A 15,655-nucleotide genomic window follows, 5' to 3' on the forward strand; every position below is an offset into this window, starting at 1 on the left:
TATGTAGGAAATAGGCTGCCATTTGGGATGAAATCCTACTCGCTTTCTCAGCAACTCTTGCTCTCACTCACTTTGGGTTTTGCTATCTCCCTCTCTCACTCTCTCCCTCTCTCTCTCCCTCCCTCTCTCTCTCCCTCCCTCTCTCTCTCCCTCTCTTGTACATTCTGTTTTCTTGTCCGTTTGAACTCGTGTTCTCTCATTTCCCTTGTTCATTTTTTCAACGTGCTGTCTTGCACATTCCTCATTCTCTCTCTTCCACTCTCCATCTCCCACATATTTCATTCTGTTGCACACCCCCTCTCTTTCCCGCTCCCTCTCCCTCAATCCCACTCTTGTTTTCTTTCCCTCCTGCCACACACACATTTTGAGAGAAACAACATCTCCCTTTCCTCAGCTCCGAATCTAGAACTCATCTCTATGGAAACGACATGAGGCAAACGGTGGATGAATACTAGTTTCTTGCAGCCTCCACTAGTCTGCGTCGCCATAGTTGTGTTGACATACAGTAGTTATTCATTTATTAAAACTGGTAATTGACTTTGTGGTGAAGCAAAAGACAGAGGAGCCTTAACAAGACAATGTTAATGTTGCTTAGTGATGCCGGCAGTGATCAAAGGCAGTCTCTTGAACCTTCAAGGAAAGAAATACTGACATAACGGGGAATAAACGGCAGACGTATGCCCACCCTCTGTTTGGATGAGAGAAGCCTGAGAGGAGACTGAGAGGAGGATGAGAGAATGATTATCTGAGCTGTGGGAACAACAACTAGGAGGAAAATATAATTTCTCTCCAAATAATAGAGTTTGTGTTGAACCCCCAAATCTCAAATTTGTTGATTGTCTGTTTACATTCCTAAAGCCTGCCACAAATAACCTCCATCCCGCGAGCGATTATTTCCTGCCAGCCCACTGCTGGGTAGAGCTTGGTAGAGCTCGTTTTTCCATTTCCCCTCACAACATCAATATTGTCACGCAGTATATTGTGTAAGGCAGATTAACGAAAACCGTCTGTAGACAGCGGGAAGCAGTTTAGATGTTTTTACACTACCTTCAGACTGCAGATGACATGCAAAGATATGCCCCAAAGCGCCGTTCATTTTACATGACAGATATTGTTTGTGAAAAAGTCACCTGGGACTAAGACTACGTAATGCAAATTGAACTGCTAGTTCTTTTTCTTAACCAAGCTGTAATATTTATTCTGGTAATGGAACAACTTGCTTCATGAGGGCCTTTCGCCATGAGGACATTTTCTTTTCACCCAGCCTTTGTGAGATACAAAACATGGAGTTATACTTATTGTACTTCCCGAGTGGCGCAGCAAAGGCTAGAGGCGTCATTACAGACCATAGTTCGATTCCAGGATGTTTCACAACCGGCCGTGATTGGGAGTCCCGTAGGGCGGCACACAATTGGCGCAGCGTCGTCCGGGTTAGGGTTTGGCCTGGGTAGGCCGCCATTGTAAATAAGAATTTGTTCTTAACTGACTTGCCTAGTTAAATAAAATAAAAAATAAATAAAAATAATGTTCTCTCTTTTAAATTAAGGTATCACCCAGGTGCTGAGTTTTTGAATAGTTTAACTGTTTGAAACAGTTTGTAGATGTAAGACAGTGCTGCACATACCGACTGTATATGGATGATGATGATGAAGATGCCACATGATTTGGATCGCTTATTATCATCATCATCATAATGAAGATCAGGATGCTGTTTTTGTTGTTGTTGATGATGTTGACGATTGATCCTGATCATGTGGCATTATGTGTCTTAATACAAGTTCTGTGGTGATGTTCCTCCCAGCATACGGACAGAGATGAGGGACGTTCACCAGAACATGGGCTATTGCCCGCAGTTTGACGCCCTCAACGACCTTCTCACCGGACGAGAGCATCTGGAGTTCTACGCCAGACTACGAGGCGTACCGGAGAAGGATGTCACCATGGTAACATGTCCCCTTGTCTGACCTAAATAATGTCATTTCCTGTTCCTGTATGACGCAACACCATTTGATTCCTAAGGTTATACCGTTGTTATTTCAGATGTTTCTTCCCCCCCATACAATACCTGCACTTCCTTCAATAAAAGAGACATAGACAGCACACTGTACTTGGTCAAAGTGATAAATAACCTCTGAAGTGGAAGACATGTATAATACATAAGGTTCTGGTTTGAGAGGCTGGCCACGGCTAATGCCTTTACATTATTCACCAGCATGCCTAGCAGTGTGGCCGCCCCGCCACCCCCAGTTTCTCAATGGCCCCCTCAGCAACAATAACATCAAAAGAAACTCAGCTGGTCAGTGGCCTCAAACTCAGGCCCAGGCGCAGGCCTTTGATCTCACAGCAGCCCCACTAGGCCAAGGGACCCAGTTTCTCTGGTTTCTAGTTCGTCGGGTCCACTGAGCTGTGCTTTGTGGCAGCCATTTTGGCTCTAGGGAGAGCCCCGGGGAGCTGGTGTCATTTCCGCATCATTAGTCCACCAACATGTCAATATAGGGTGTAAATGAATGTCTGGATGGTTGGACTGGAAACCTGCCTGCACATTGCGGCTACCTGAGGACAGGGATTGGGAAATCGCTAGGGGGATGAATACTGGATAAGTTCATGCTGGTTAGTACAATTTTTTGGGTTGTGATGTGGCCCAGAAACCCTCAGTGCAGCATATCAGCCTTAAAAAGGGTCCTGTGGCGATGCCAACCACCATGCATGTCTCATTCCAGGGGAAAGGAAGGGATGGGAGGGTGTGAGAGCAGAATGGCAGCACAAGACACCCCACACCAACATGGATTATTGTGTTACTGTCATAGAAATATATAATTAGTAATTATATTTATATGGTTTCTGTGTTGTTATTAGGTGGCAGAGTGGGGCATCCAGAAGCTTGGCCTGGTCAAATATTCCAACAAGTCAGCCGGTACCTACAGCGGAGGGAACAAACGCAAGCTCTCTACTGCCATTGCTCTGATTGGTTGTCCTCCTGTGGTCTTCCTGGTAAAGGGATATTAACACCTACCAATGTATAGTGCATAGAGTTTGATGGAGGAGGAATAATGGTCTGGGGTTGTTTTTCATGGTTACTTAGTTCCAGTGAAGGGAAATCTCAACATTACAGCATTTCCTGTTTCAGCATGACAATTTCCCTGTGCACACAGCAAGGTCCATACAGAAATGGTTTGTTGAGATTGGTGTGGAAGAACTAGACTGGCCTACACAGAGCCCTGACCTCAACTCAATTGAACACCTTTGGGATGAATTGGAACGCCGACAGTGAGCCAGGCATAATCGGCAAACAATATTACTAATATTCTTGTGGCTGAATGGAAGCAAGTCCCCACAGCAATGTTCCAACATCTAGTGGAAAGACTTCCCAGAAGAGTAAAGGCTGGTATAGCAGCAAAGGGGGGAACAACTCCATATTCATGCCCATGATTTTGGAATGCGATGTTCGACGAGCAGGTGTCCACATACTTTTGGTCATGTAGTGTATATTCGTTTATTTTAAGCAGTGATTAAATGTTCAGTGTGAGCAGAATATCACCTTTTAAACTCCATATTGCTTTTGCCAATTAAGACAAGAATTCCACTTTGTTTTAATTTTACAGCAGAGGAGATATAACAAATGAAAGGGTGTAGGCTGTATTGGTATGCATGCATGAAAAAAAAGAAGAAATCCTGCCTCAAACTTACAAATGCTTATTGAATTTCCCTGAGGATTATATGTCAATTACTAGTAGATGAAAAAGGGGGCTGTATTTCAGTCGGGTCGCCATCCGGTCACGTTTTAAATTAGTTTTTCAGAGTCCATCCGATCTCGTTTTAAAATGTAAAGCTAACATAACACTGTTTGCAGGATTAAAGCCTTATACTGGGATTTTTCACAGAATGGACAAGTATTATAATGGCATAGCCTCAATGGGAGGAACCAACTTGGAGACCTGACAAGTCATTTTAAAATCTTACTGATTCCATGAAAATAGAATCTCTCAAATATTGTACACACATGCCTGATGGGGTGAATTAACATTTACTATTATAAGACTGAAGTATTAATTAATTCATTAATTCATTCAACCTGTCAGTCAGTCAGTCATTCAAGACATAGGAAATCATTCTGATCCCCTCACTAGCTGTAACGTGTGTAGTGTTATTTGCATGTACTCTGCATCATGTAGCCTGCCTACCTACACAATATCCCCTATTTCATATTAAAACACAGTGCCGATGCTAGTGTTCATTCAGTCAGATAGTTCACTTGCAGTTGTTTGGTGGGCCTGTCTCCTAACTTTGAGACAGAGGGATAATATAGTGTTAGAGTGAATTTCCATTTGTGTGGTAGGTAGTCTTGCTCGGTTGCCTTAAAGCAACTTTGCACAGCGACACAGTCGGCATGGTGATGGAGATCCCTGGTGGGATTTCGGGGATGCTGGTGGTGAAGGGAGAGGGGTTGGAGCACAGGCAATGGGCTGCGTCCTGTCTCTCTCTAATCATCCATGGACACACACGCCCGGGGAGAGAGAAATGGAATGGGGAATGTGTGTGTGTGTGTGTGTGTGTGTGTGTGTGTGTGTGTGCGCCGCGCAAGCAAGTGCAAGTGTGTGTCTGTGTGTGCGCAAGTGCAAGCGTGTGTGTTGCATGACTGTGTGGGCATGTGTTTGTGGGGATTTACATGGCGTGTGTGTGTGATTATGTCTGTGTCTGTCAGAGAGAAGTCCCCTGTGAATTTGTTTGGCCTGCTCTAAAAGTCCCTGATGCCATCGGCTCTCCTCATTTAGCTTCCTCAAATCCAAAGCTCCTTTATACTGTTTTGATTCCACTGGTTAGTGTTGGCAGCAGAAGCATTTAAAACATTACGCTTTTATGTCTAAATGTAGACCTCTTCCAACTGGAAGGGACATATCAGTGTAGTGTCAGGAGCATAATGCTGTGTGATGTCAAAGTTTGGGACAAAAAAGGATATGAGACCTTTGTGGGACATATTCTGAGGGTTTAAGGCCCAATCTGTAATTTTGACAGCCTGACCATTCCATGACGAGTCAATCGATAGCCTGACATATTAAATTGTTTTAAGATGATCATACTGTGGATCATTTAGCTATTTGATTTTGAATTTTTGGACCTCTTTAGGTATGCCCCTAAAATATTGACAAAATTATTTGATAAAGTATTTAACTTGACCTGTAGTCCAGAGAAACGCATTGAAAAAGTGTTTGTCCTATATATTGGAGAAATAAGAAAGCTCAGTAAATATATATACAGTTGAAGTCATAAGTTTACATACACCTTAGCCAAATACATTTAAACTCAGTTTTTCACAATTCCTGACATTTAATCCTAGTCAAAATTCCCTGTTTTAGGTCTGTTAGGATCACTACTTTATTTTAAGAATGAGAAATATCAGAATAATAGAAGAGAGAATGATGTCTTTCAGCTTTTATTTCTTCCATCACATTCCCAGTGGGTCAGAAGTTCACATACACTCAATTAGTATTTGGTAGCATTGCCTTTAAATTGTTTAACTTTGGTCAAATGTTTCAGGTTGTCTTCCACAAGCTTCCCACAATAAGTTGGGTGAATTTAGGCCCATTCCTCCTGACAGAGCTGGTGTAATGGAGTCAGGTTTGAAGGCCCCCTTGCTCGCACGCGCTTTTTCAGTTCTGCCCACAAATTTTCTATAGGATTGAGGTCAGGGCTTTGTGATGGCCACTCTAATACCTTGACTTTGTTGTCCTTAAGCCATTTTGCCACAACTTTGGAAGTATGCTTGGAGTCATTGTCCATTTGGAAGACCCATTTGCGACCAAGCTTTAACTTCCTGACTGATGTCTTGCGATGTTGCTTCAATATATCCAAATAAATTCCCTTACTCATGATGCCATCTATTTTGTGAAGTGCACCAGTCCCTCCTGCAGCAAAGCACCCCCACAACATGATGCTGCCACCCCGTGCTTCACGGTTGGGATGGTGTTCTTTGGCTTGCAAGCCTCCCCCTTTTTCCTCCAAACATAACGATGGTCATTATGGCCAAACAGTTCTATTTTTGTTTCATCAGACCAGAGGACATTTCTCCAAAAAGTACGATCTTTGTCCCCATGTGCAGTTGCAAACTGTAGTCTGGCTTTTTATGGCAGTTTTGGAGCAGTGGCTTCTTCCTTGCTGAGCGGCCTTTCAGGTTATGTCGATATAGGACTCGTTTTATTGTGGATATAGATACTTTTGTACCTGTTTCCTCCAGCATCTTCACAAGGTCCTTTGCTGTTGTACTGGGATTGATTTGCACTTTTCGCACCAAAGTACGTTCATCTCTAGGAGACAGAACGCGTCACCTTCCTGAGCGGTATGACGGCTGCATGGTCCCATGGTGTTTATACTTGCATACTATTGTTTGTACAGATGAACGTGGTACCTTTAGGCATTTGGAAATTGCTCCCAAGGATGAACCAGACCTGTGGAGGTCTACAATTTTTTTTTCTGAGGTCTTGGCTGATTTCTTTTTATTTTCCCATGATCAAGCAAAGAGGCACTGAGTTTGAAGGTAGGCCTTGAAATACATCCACAGGTACTCAAATTATGTCAATTAGCCTATCAGAAGCTTCTAAAGCCATGACATCATTTTCTGGAATTTTCCAAGCTGTTTAAAGGCACAGTCAACTTAGTGTATGTAAACTTCTGACCGACTGGAATTGTGATACAGTGAATTATAAGTGAAATAATCTGTCTGTAAACAATTGTCGGAAAAATTACTTGTGTCATGCACAAAGTAGATGTCCTAACCGACTTGCCAAATCTATAGTTTGATAACAAGAAATTTGTGGAGTGGTTGAAAAACAAGTTCTAATGACTCCAACCTAAATGTATGTAAACTTCTGTCTTCAACTGTATATACAGTATATATATTTCACACATTAAAAAAAAAAAAAAATGGGGGTAGGCACAAAACTACTTTCATACTTCCATACATTTTTTAAAAACTGGTACCGGTTACCTTCATATGAGTCCTTGGACACTTGTGGGGGTCGTAGAGCAAAACGGAGAGCACCATCGTGTTCGTGAGAATCTCCCCTCTCACATCAGTTTGTAGCCCAAACGGTTCAGATGCTACAAACAGAAGTTGGCACATCGACGGTACCAACGAATCCCCTGACACTTGTGGGGGTCATAGAGCAATCATGTTAGTGAGAATCTCCCCTTTCCATAGAGTGGTCTTAATAGTTAGGTCAAACTGTTGGGATGCTACAGACGTTTTCGTGAGAAGACCGATTTTCGGTATGTCTCATGGTCTGACAAACACCACCCTAGCTCTTCCACCTTTCACCGCAGATGCAGAAGTGCGACATCTGCCGAAGCTTAATCGGGCAGATTTTAATGGAGATGTTCTTATTTACATTTACATTTACGTCATTTAGCAGACGCTCTTATCCAGAGCGACTTACAAATTGCTGCATTCACCTTACGGTATCCAGTGGGACAACCACTTTACAATAGTACATCTATATCTTCTTTTTGGGGGGGGGGGTGGGTAAGAAGGATTACTTTATCCTATCCCAGGTATTCCTTAAAGAGGTGGGGTTTCAGGTGTCTCCGGAAGGTGGTGATTGACTCCGCTGTCCTGGCGTCCTGAGGGAGCTTGTTCCACCATTGGGGTGCCAGAGCAGCGAACAGTTTTGACTGGGCTGAGCGGGAACTGTGCTTCCGCAGAGGTAAGGAGGCGAGCAGGCCAGAGGTGGATGAACGCAGTGCCCTTCTTTGGGTGTAGGGACTGATCAGAGCCTGAAGGTACGGAGGTGCCGTTCCCCTCACAGCTCCGTAGGCAAGCACCATGGTCTTGTAGCAGATGCGAGCTTCAACTGGAAGCCAGTGGAGTGTGCGGAGTGTGCGGAGGAGCGGGGTGACGTGAGAGAACTTGGGAAGGTTGAACACCAGACGGGATGCGGCGTTCTGGATGAGTTGTAGGGGTTTAATGGCACAGGCAGGGAGCCCCGCCAGCAGCGAGTTGCAGTATTCCAGACGGGGGATGACAAGTGCCTGGATTAGGACCTGCTCCGCTTCCTGTGTAAGGCAGGGTCGTACTCTGCCAATGTTGTAGAGCATGAACCTACAGGATCGGGTCACCGCCTTGATGTTAGCGGAGAACGACAGGGTGTTGTCCAGGGTCACGCCAAGGCTCTTAGCATTCTGGGAGGAGGACACAATGCAGTTGTCAACCGTGATGGCGAGATCATGGAACGGGCAGTCCTTCCCCGGGAGGAAGAGCAGCTCCGTCTTGCCGAGGTTCAGCTTGAGGTGGTGATCCGTCATCCACACTGATATGTCTGCCAGACATGCAGAGATGCGATTCGCCACCTGGTTATCAGAAGGGGGAAAGGAGAAGATTAATCGTGTGTCGTCTGCGTAGCAATGATAGGAGAGACCATGTGAGGATATGAGAGAGCCAAGTGACTTGGTGTATAGCGAGAATAGGAGAGGGCCTAGAACTGAGTCCTGGGGGACACCAGTGGTGAGAGCACGTGGTACGGAGACGGATTCTCGCCACGCCACCTGGTAGGAGCGACCTGTCAGGTAGGATGCAATCCAAGAGTGAGCCGCGCCGGAGATGCCCAACTCGGAGAGGGTGGTGAGGAGGATCTGATAGTTCACAGTATCAAAGGAAGCATATAGGTCTAGAGGCATGAGAGCAGAGGAGAGAGAGTTAGCTTTAGCAGTGCGGAGAGCCTCCGTGACACAGAGAAGAGCAGTCTCAGTTAACCTCTTGGCGTTCCCCTAGGATAGGGGGCGCTAAAGTGATTTTTGGAAAAAAATTATTGCCCATTTTAAACGGCCTCCTACTCAAACTCAGAAGCTAGGATATGCATATAATTAATACTTGTGGATAGAAAACACCCTAAAGTTTCTAAAACTGTTTGAATGGTGTCTGTGAGTATAACAGAACTCATATGGCAGTCAAAACCCCGAGACAGATCGAAACAGGAAGTGGAATTCTGAATTGCGAACTCAACTTCATCACGTTGCCTATTAATCACACCGTGAGCTATGGTTCATTGAGCACTTCCTATTGCTTCCACCAGATGTCCCCAGTCTTTACAAAGTGGTTTGAGTCTCCTACTGTTAAAACTGAATGAATGAGACGCTGTGGAACGTGGTCACACGGAGAGGGCCATCACCATTATGACGCCGACGCCCCTGGTTACCCTCCCTTTCGAAACGTTTTGAAACACAATGCAATCGTCCCCCTCGAATCTTATTGGCTCTCTTGTTGAAAAACGCCCTGAAGATTTATGTTATACAACGTTTGACATGTTTGAACGAACCTAAATGGGGAAAAAATGCTTTTTGTCGAAATGGCTGTCCCGCGCCCGACGGAGGATTTGGATCAGCCTTCAGACGCGGTAACAAGAACAAGCTAATGGAACATAATGGATGAACTTTTTCGAACGAAAACACATTTGTTGTGGACCTGGGATTCCTGGAAGTGCTTTCTGATGAAGACAACCAAAGGTAAGGGATTATTGACAATAGTATACAAGACTAGATGTGATATGCGATTGTTCCAAGATGGCACTGACCTGTAACGTTAGCCTATTTTTCAGAGTATCGCATCCCCTTTCATCGCAAAGTATGATTACCCAGTAAAGGTAATTTTAAATCTGGCATTACAGGTGCTTTCAAGAGATATTCATCTATACATCTTAGAATGACAATATTACATTTTAAAAATGTTTTCGAATAGTAATTTAGTAAATTGTAGCTCTGTTTCATCGGATGCATTTGAGAGAAAATAGTTAGTCAACGTTACGCACCGATGTAAAATGCTGTTTTTATATATAAATATGAACTTTATCGAACAAAAGAATGCATGTATTGTGTAACATGATGTCCTAGGTGTGTCATCTGATGAAGATTGTCAAAGGTTAGTGCTGCATTTAGCTGTTTTTTGGTTATTTGTGATGCATGTGGTTGGTCGGAAAATGGCTATGTGGCTACTTTTACGATATACTCCTCTAACATAATCTAATGTTTTGCTTTTGCTGTAAAGCCTTTTTGAAATCGGACAACGTGGTTCGATTCAGGAGAGGTGTATCTATTTTTTTTTTAATTATTAAATTTTGTTATGCTAATGGCGATATGATTTTTCGCTGGATGTCCGTCCCGCATACGGAACGGAGGCCACACAGGGGTTAAATGACCAGTCTTGAAACCTGACTGATTTGGATCAAGAAGGACATTCTGAGAGAGATGGCAAGATGGCTGGCCAAGGACGGCACGCTCAAGAGTTTTGGAGAGAAAAGAAAGAAGGGATACTGGTCTGTAGTTGTTGGCATCGGAGGGATCGTGTGTAGGTTTTTTGAGAAGGGGTGCAACTCTCGCTCTCTTGAAGACGGAAGGGACGTAGCCAGCGGTCAAGGATGAGTTGATGAGCGAGGTGAGGTAGGGGAGAAGGTCTCCGGAAATGGTCTGGAGAAGAGAGGAGGGGATAGGGTCAAGCGGGCAGGTTGTTGGGCGGCCGGCCGTCACAAGTTGCAAGATTTCATCTGGAGAGAGAGGGGAGAAAGAGGTCAAAGCATAGGGTAGGGCAATGTGAGCAGGACCAGCTGTGTCGTTTGACTTAACAAAGGAGGATCGGATGTCGTCAACCTTCTTTTCAAAATGGTTGACGAAGTCATCTGCAGAGAGGGAGGAGGGTGGGGGGAGGATTCAGGAGGGAGCAGAAGGTGGCAAAGAGCTTCCTAGGGTTAGAGGCAGATGCTTTAGAGTGGTAGAAAGTGGCTTTAGCAGCAGAAACAGAGGAAGAAAATGTAGAGAGGAGCGAGTGAAAAGATGCCAGGTCCGCAGGGAGGCTAGTTTTCCTCCATTTCCGCTCGGCTGCCCGAAGCCTTGTTCTGTGAGCTCGCAATGAGTCGTCAAGCCACGGAGCAGGAGGGGAGGACCGAGCCGGCCGGGAGGATAGGGGACATAGAGAGTCAAAGGATGCAGAAAGGGAGGAGAGGAGGGTTGAGGAAGCAGAATCAAGAGATTGGTTGGAGAAGGATTGAGCAGAGGGAAGAGATGATAGGATGGAAGAGGAGAGAGTAGCAGGAGAGAGAGAGCGAAGGATGCGACGGCGCAATACCATCTGAGTAGGGGCAGAGTGAGTAGTGTTGGAGGAGAGCGAGAGGGAAAAGGATACAAGGTAGTGGTCGGAGACTTGGAGGGGAGTTGCAGTGAGATTAGTAGAAGAACAGCATCTAGGAAAGATGAGGTCAAGCGTATTGCCTACCTTCTGAGTAGGGGGGGAGGATGGTGAGAGGGTGAGGTCAAAAGGGGAGAGGAGTGGAAAGAAGGAGGCAGAGAGAAATGAGTCAAAGGTCGACGTAGGGAGGTTAAAGTCACCCAGAACTGTGAGGGGTGAGCCATCCTCAGGAAAGGAACTTATCAAGGCGTCAAGCTCATTGATGAACTCTCCAGGGGAACCTGGAGGGCGATAAATGATAAGGATGGGCAAGTGACTGTGACAGCATGGAATTCAAAGGAGGAGATAGACAGATGGGTCAGGGGAGAAAGAGAGAATGTCCACTTGGGAAAGATGAGGATTCCAGTGCCACCACCCCGCTCACCAGATGCTCTCGGGGTATGCGAGAACACGTGGTCAGACGAGGAGAGAGCAGTAGGAGTAGCAGTGTTTTCTATGGTAATCCATGTTTCCGTCAGCGCCAAGAAGTCGAGGGACTGGAGGGTAGCATAGGCTGAGATGAACTCTGCCTTGTTGGCCGCAGACCGGCAGTTCCAGAGGCTGCCGGAGACCTGGAACTCCACGTGGGTCGTGCGTGCTGGGACCACCAGGTTAGAGTGGCAGCAGCCACGCGGTGTTAACCTCTTACATCTAGACGTTCCGCTAGCGGAACACCTGCTCCAATATCCAATGATAGGCGTGGCGCGAATGACAAATTCCTCAAAAATACAAAAACTAAAATTTTTCAAACATATGACTATTTCACAGCATTTTAAAGACAAGACTCTCCTTTATCTAACCACACTGTCCGATTTCAAAAAGGCTTTACAGCGAAAGCAAAACATTAGATTATGTCAGCAGAGTACCAACCCAGAAATAATCAGACACCCATTTTTCAAGCTAGCATATAATGTCACAAAAACCCAGAAGACAGCTAAATGCAGCACTAACCTTTGATGATCTTCATCAGATGACAACCCTAGGACATTATGTTATACAATACATGCATGTTTTGTTCAATCAAGTTCATATTTATATAAAAAAACAGCTTTTTACATTAGCATGTGACGGAGGAATTTGCTAACATTTTACTAAATTACTCACGATAAACGTTCACAAAAAGCATAACAATTATTTTAAGAATTATAGATACAGAACTCCTCTATGCACTCGATATGTCCGATTTTAAAATAGCTTTTTGGTGAAAGCACATTTTGCAATATTCTAAGTACATAGCCCAGGCATCACGGGCTAGCTATTTAGACACCCGGCAGGTTTAGCCTTCACCAAAATCAGATTTACTATTATAAAAGTTTGATTACCTTTTGTTGTCTTCGTCAGAATGCACTCCCAGGACTTCTACTTCAATAACAAATGTTGGTTTGGTCCAAAATAATCCATCGTTATATCCAAATTGCGGCGTTTTGTTCGTGCGTTCCAGACACTATCTGAAAGGGTAAATAAGGGTCGAGCGCATGGCGCAATTCGTGACAAAAAAAATCTAAATATTCCATTACCGTACTTCGAAGCATGTCAACCGCTGTTTAAAATCCATTTTTATGCCATTTTTCTCGTAAAAAAGCGATAATATTCCGACCGGGAATGTCCATTTAGCTAAACAGAGGAAAGTAAACAAAGCTTTCGGTCGACGCGGGCACGAGCCTGAGTCTCACAGTACTGTAACCAGCCACTACCCAAACGCGCTACTTTGTTTCAGCCAGAGCCTGCAAAGCCACGATTCAGCTTTTTACCGCCTTCTGAGACCCTATGGCAGCCGTAGGAAGTCTCACGGGACAGCTAAGATCCTCACTCTTCAATAAACAGAGACAAGAAGAACGACACCTTGTCAGACAGGCCACTTCCTGAATGAAACCTTCTCAGATTTTGGCCTGCCATATGAGTTCTGTTTTACTCACAGACACCATTCAAACAGTTTTAGAAACTTTAGGGTGTTTTCTATCCTTATGTAATAAGTATATGCATATTCTAGTTACTGGGTAGGAGTGGTAACCAGATTAAATCGGGTACGTTTTTTATCCAGCCGTGAAAATACTGCCCCCTAGCCATAACAGGTTAAGCGTTTGTGTGGCCTGTGCAGAGAGGAGAGAACAGGGATAGACAGACACATAGTTGACAGGCTACAGGAGAGGCTATGCTAATGCAAAGAAGATTGGAATGAAAATTAACTAAACAACTGGGGAAGCGAGAGAGCAGGGCCTCCCTCACTAACCATTCACAGAAACACTGAAATATAACTTTTCCAACTTCCACTTTAGAAATTAGAATTGATGTAATCTACAGTGGTTCAATGTTTCCAGGAATAGGCTCAAACTTAGTTTATTCAGCTAGATAACTTGGTACAGTATTCTTCCATGAAACCCACCCAGTGCACCGTATCCTATGACCCCGTAGCTAACTAGCATGCTAGCATCCATTAACACACGGTTAGCACCAATACTTGGTTACAACAAACTACCAATGGATCATTCGTGTCCGTGTCTAGTTCCTTTCATAACGCAGAAGTAATTAAATGTTGGCTAGCTAACACAAAGTCAGTTCTGCTAGCTACACAAGTGGACTACACATCTCGAAAGTTCAGAAAGTTAAGCTTTCGTTGCAAAAATCTTATTGACTAAAAATGATACAGTACTGCTAGCTGGTAGAGTTGGCTAGCTAGCAATGGCTGTGTTTACCCTTATCTTTGATACAAAGACAACTAGTGTAATGTTAGCTAGCTACATAATCAAAACGTTCCGTTGTAATGTATTTAGTTTCTACAGTACTGCTAGTTGGTAAAGTTGTCTGGCTGGCTAGCTAGCTGTCGCTGTGGTGTTGTGGTGTTGATGCCGTTTGGAAAACAGTGCGAACGAATACAGCTGGCTAGCTAACCTTGTTAGTTTCTCAAAGCTACACCTTATTGTGTAACTTAACCTCTTACATCTAGATGTTCCGCTAGCGGAACACCGCTCCAATATCCAATGATAGGGCGTGGCGCGAATTACAAACTCCTCAAAAATCCCAAAACTTCAATTTTTCAAACATATGACTATTTTACACCATTTTAAATACAATACTCTCCTTTATCTAACCACATTGTCCGATTTCAAAAAGGCTTTACAGCGAAAGCAAAACATTAGATTGTCAGGAGAGTACCCAGCCAGAAATAATCAGACACCCATTTTTCAAGCTAGCATATAATGTCACAAAAACCAAAACCACAGCTAAATGCAGCACTAACCTTTGATGATCTTCATCAGATGACACTCCTAGCACATTATGTTATACAATACATGCATGTTTTGTTCAATCAAGTTCATATTTATATCAAAAACCAGCTTTTTACATTAGCATGTGACGTTCAGAACTAGCATACCCACCGAAACTTCCGGTGAATTTACTAAATTACTCACGATAAACGTTCACAAAAAAACATAATTATTTTAAGAATTATAGATACAGAACTCCTTTATGCAATCGCGGTGTCAGATTTTAAAATAGCTTTCGGTGAAAGCACATTTTGCAAAATTCTGAGTAGATAGCCCGGCCATCATGGCTAGATATTTTGACACCCACCAAGTTTGGCACTCACCAAACTCAGATTTACTATAAAAAAATTGGATTACCTTTGCTGTTCTTCGTCAGAATGCACTCCCAGGACTTCTACTTCAACAACAAATGTTGGTTTGGTTCCAAATAATCCATAGTTATATCCAAATAGCTGCGTTTGTTCTTGCATTCAAGACACTATCCGAAGGGTGACGCACCGGCGCATATCGTGACAAAAAAATTCAAAATATTCCATTACTGTACTTCGAAGCAGGTCAAACGCTGTTTAAAATCAATTTTTATGCAATTTTTCTCGTAAACTAACGATAATATTCCGACCGGGCGACGTTGTTTTCGTTCAAAGACTGAAAATGTAAAATGGACTCTTCACGTGCACGCACGCACCGTTTCATTGTTCTCAGATCGACCACTATCCAAATGCGCTACTGTTTTTCAGCCAGGGACTGCAGAGTCATCATTCAACATTCTGGCGCCTTCTGAAAGCCTATGGGAGTCTTAGAAAATGTCACGTTACAGCAGAGATCCTCTGTTTTTGATAAAGAGGCTATAGAAGGCCAAGAAATGGTCAGAGAGGGTACTTCCTGTTTAGAATCTTCTCAGGTTTTGGCCTGCCATATGAGTTCTGTTATACTCACAGACACCATTCAAACAGTTTTAGAAACTTTCGGGTATTTTCTATCCAAATCAAACAATTATATGCATATTCTAGTTTCTGGGCAGGAGTAATAACCAGATTAAATCGGGTACGTTTTTTATCCAGCCGTGAAAATACTGCCCCCTATCCTAAACAGGTTAGATTTCCTTTGTGCGTTAATCGACTCTAGGGGCTTTTAAAGGGATCGATAGATTGAATAAAATACCCCAAAATATATTATTTTTATGGAC

General features: G+C 43.8%; 1 protein-coding gene across 1 annotated transcript in view; it reads left to right on the forward strand.

Moving 5' to 3' along the window:
• LOC106608787 (phospholipid-transporting ATPase ABCA1) overlaps positions 1–15,655 on the forward strand; it is a 305,836-nt gene that overhangs the window by 263,847 nt on the left and 26,334 nt on the right. Inside the window, exons 46-47 of the mRNA XM_014206928.2 lie at positions 1,802–1,943; positions 2,857–2,991. Coding sequence (XP_014062403.2) covers positions 1,802–1,943; positions 2,857–2,991 — 277 coding nt within the window. The remainder of the gene's footprint in view (positions 1–1,801; positions 1,944–2,856; positions 2,992–15,655) is intronic.

The sequence above is a fragment of the Salmo salar genome, chromosome ssa07 (genome assembly GCF_905237065.1).
Source record: "Salmo salar chromosome ssa07, Ssal_v3.1, whole genome shotgun sequence".
Lineage (NCBI taxonomy): Eukaryota > Metazoa > Chordata > Actinopteri > Salmoniformes > Salmonidae > Salmo > Salmo salar.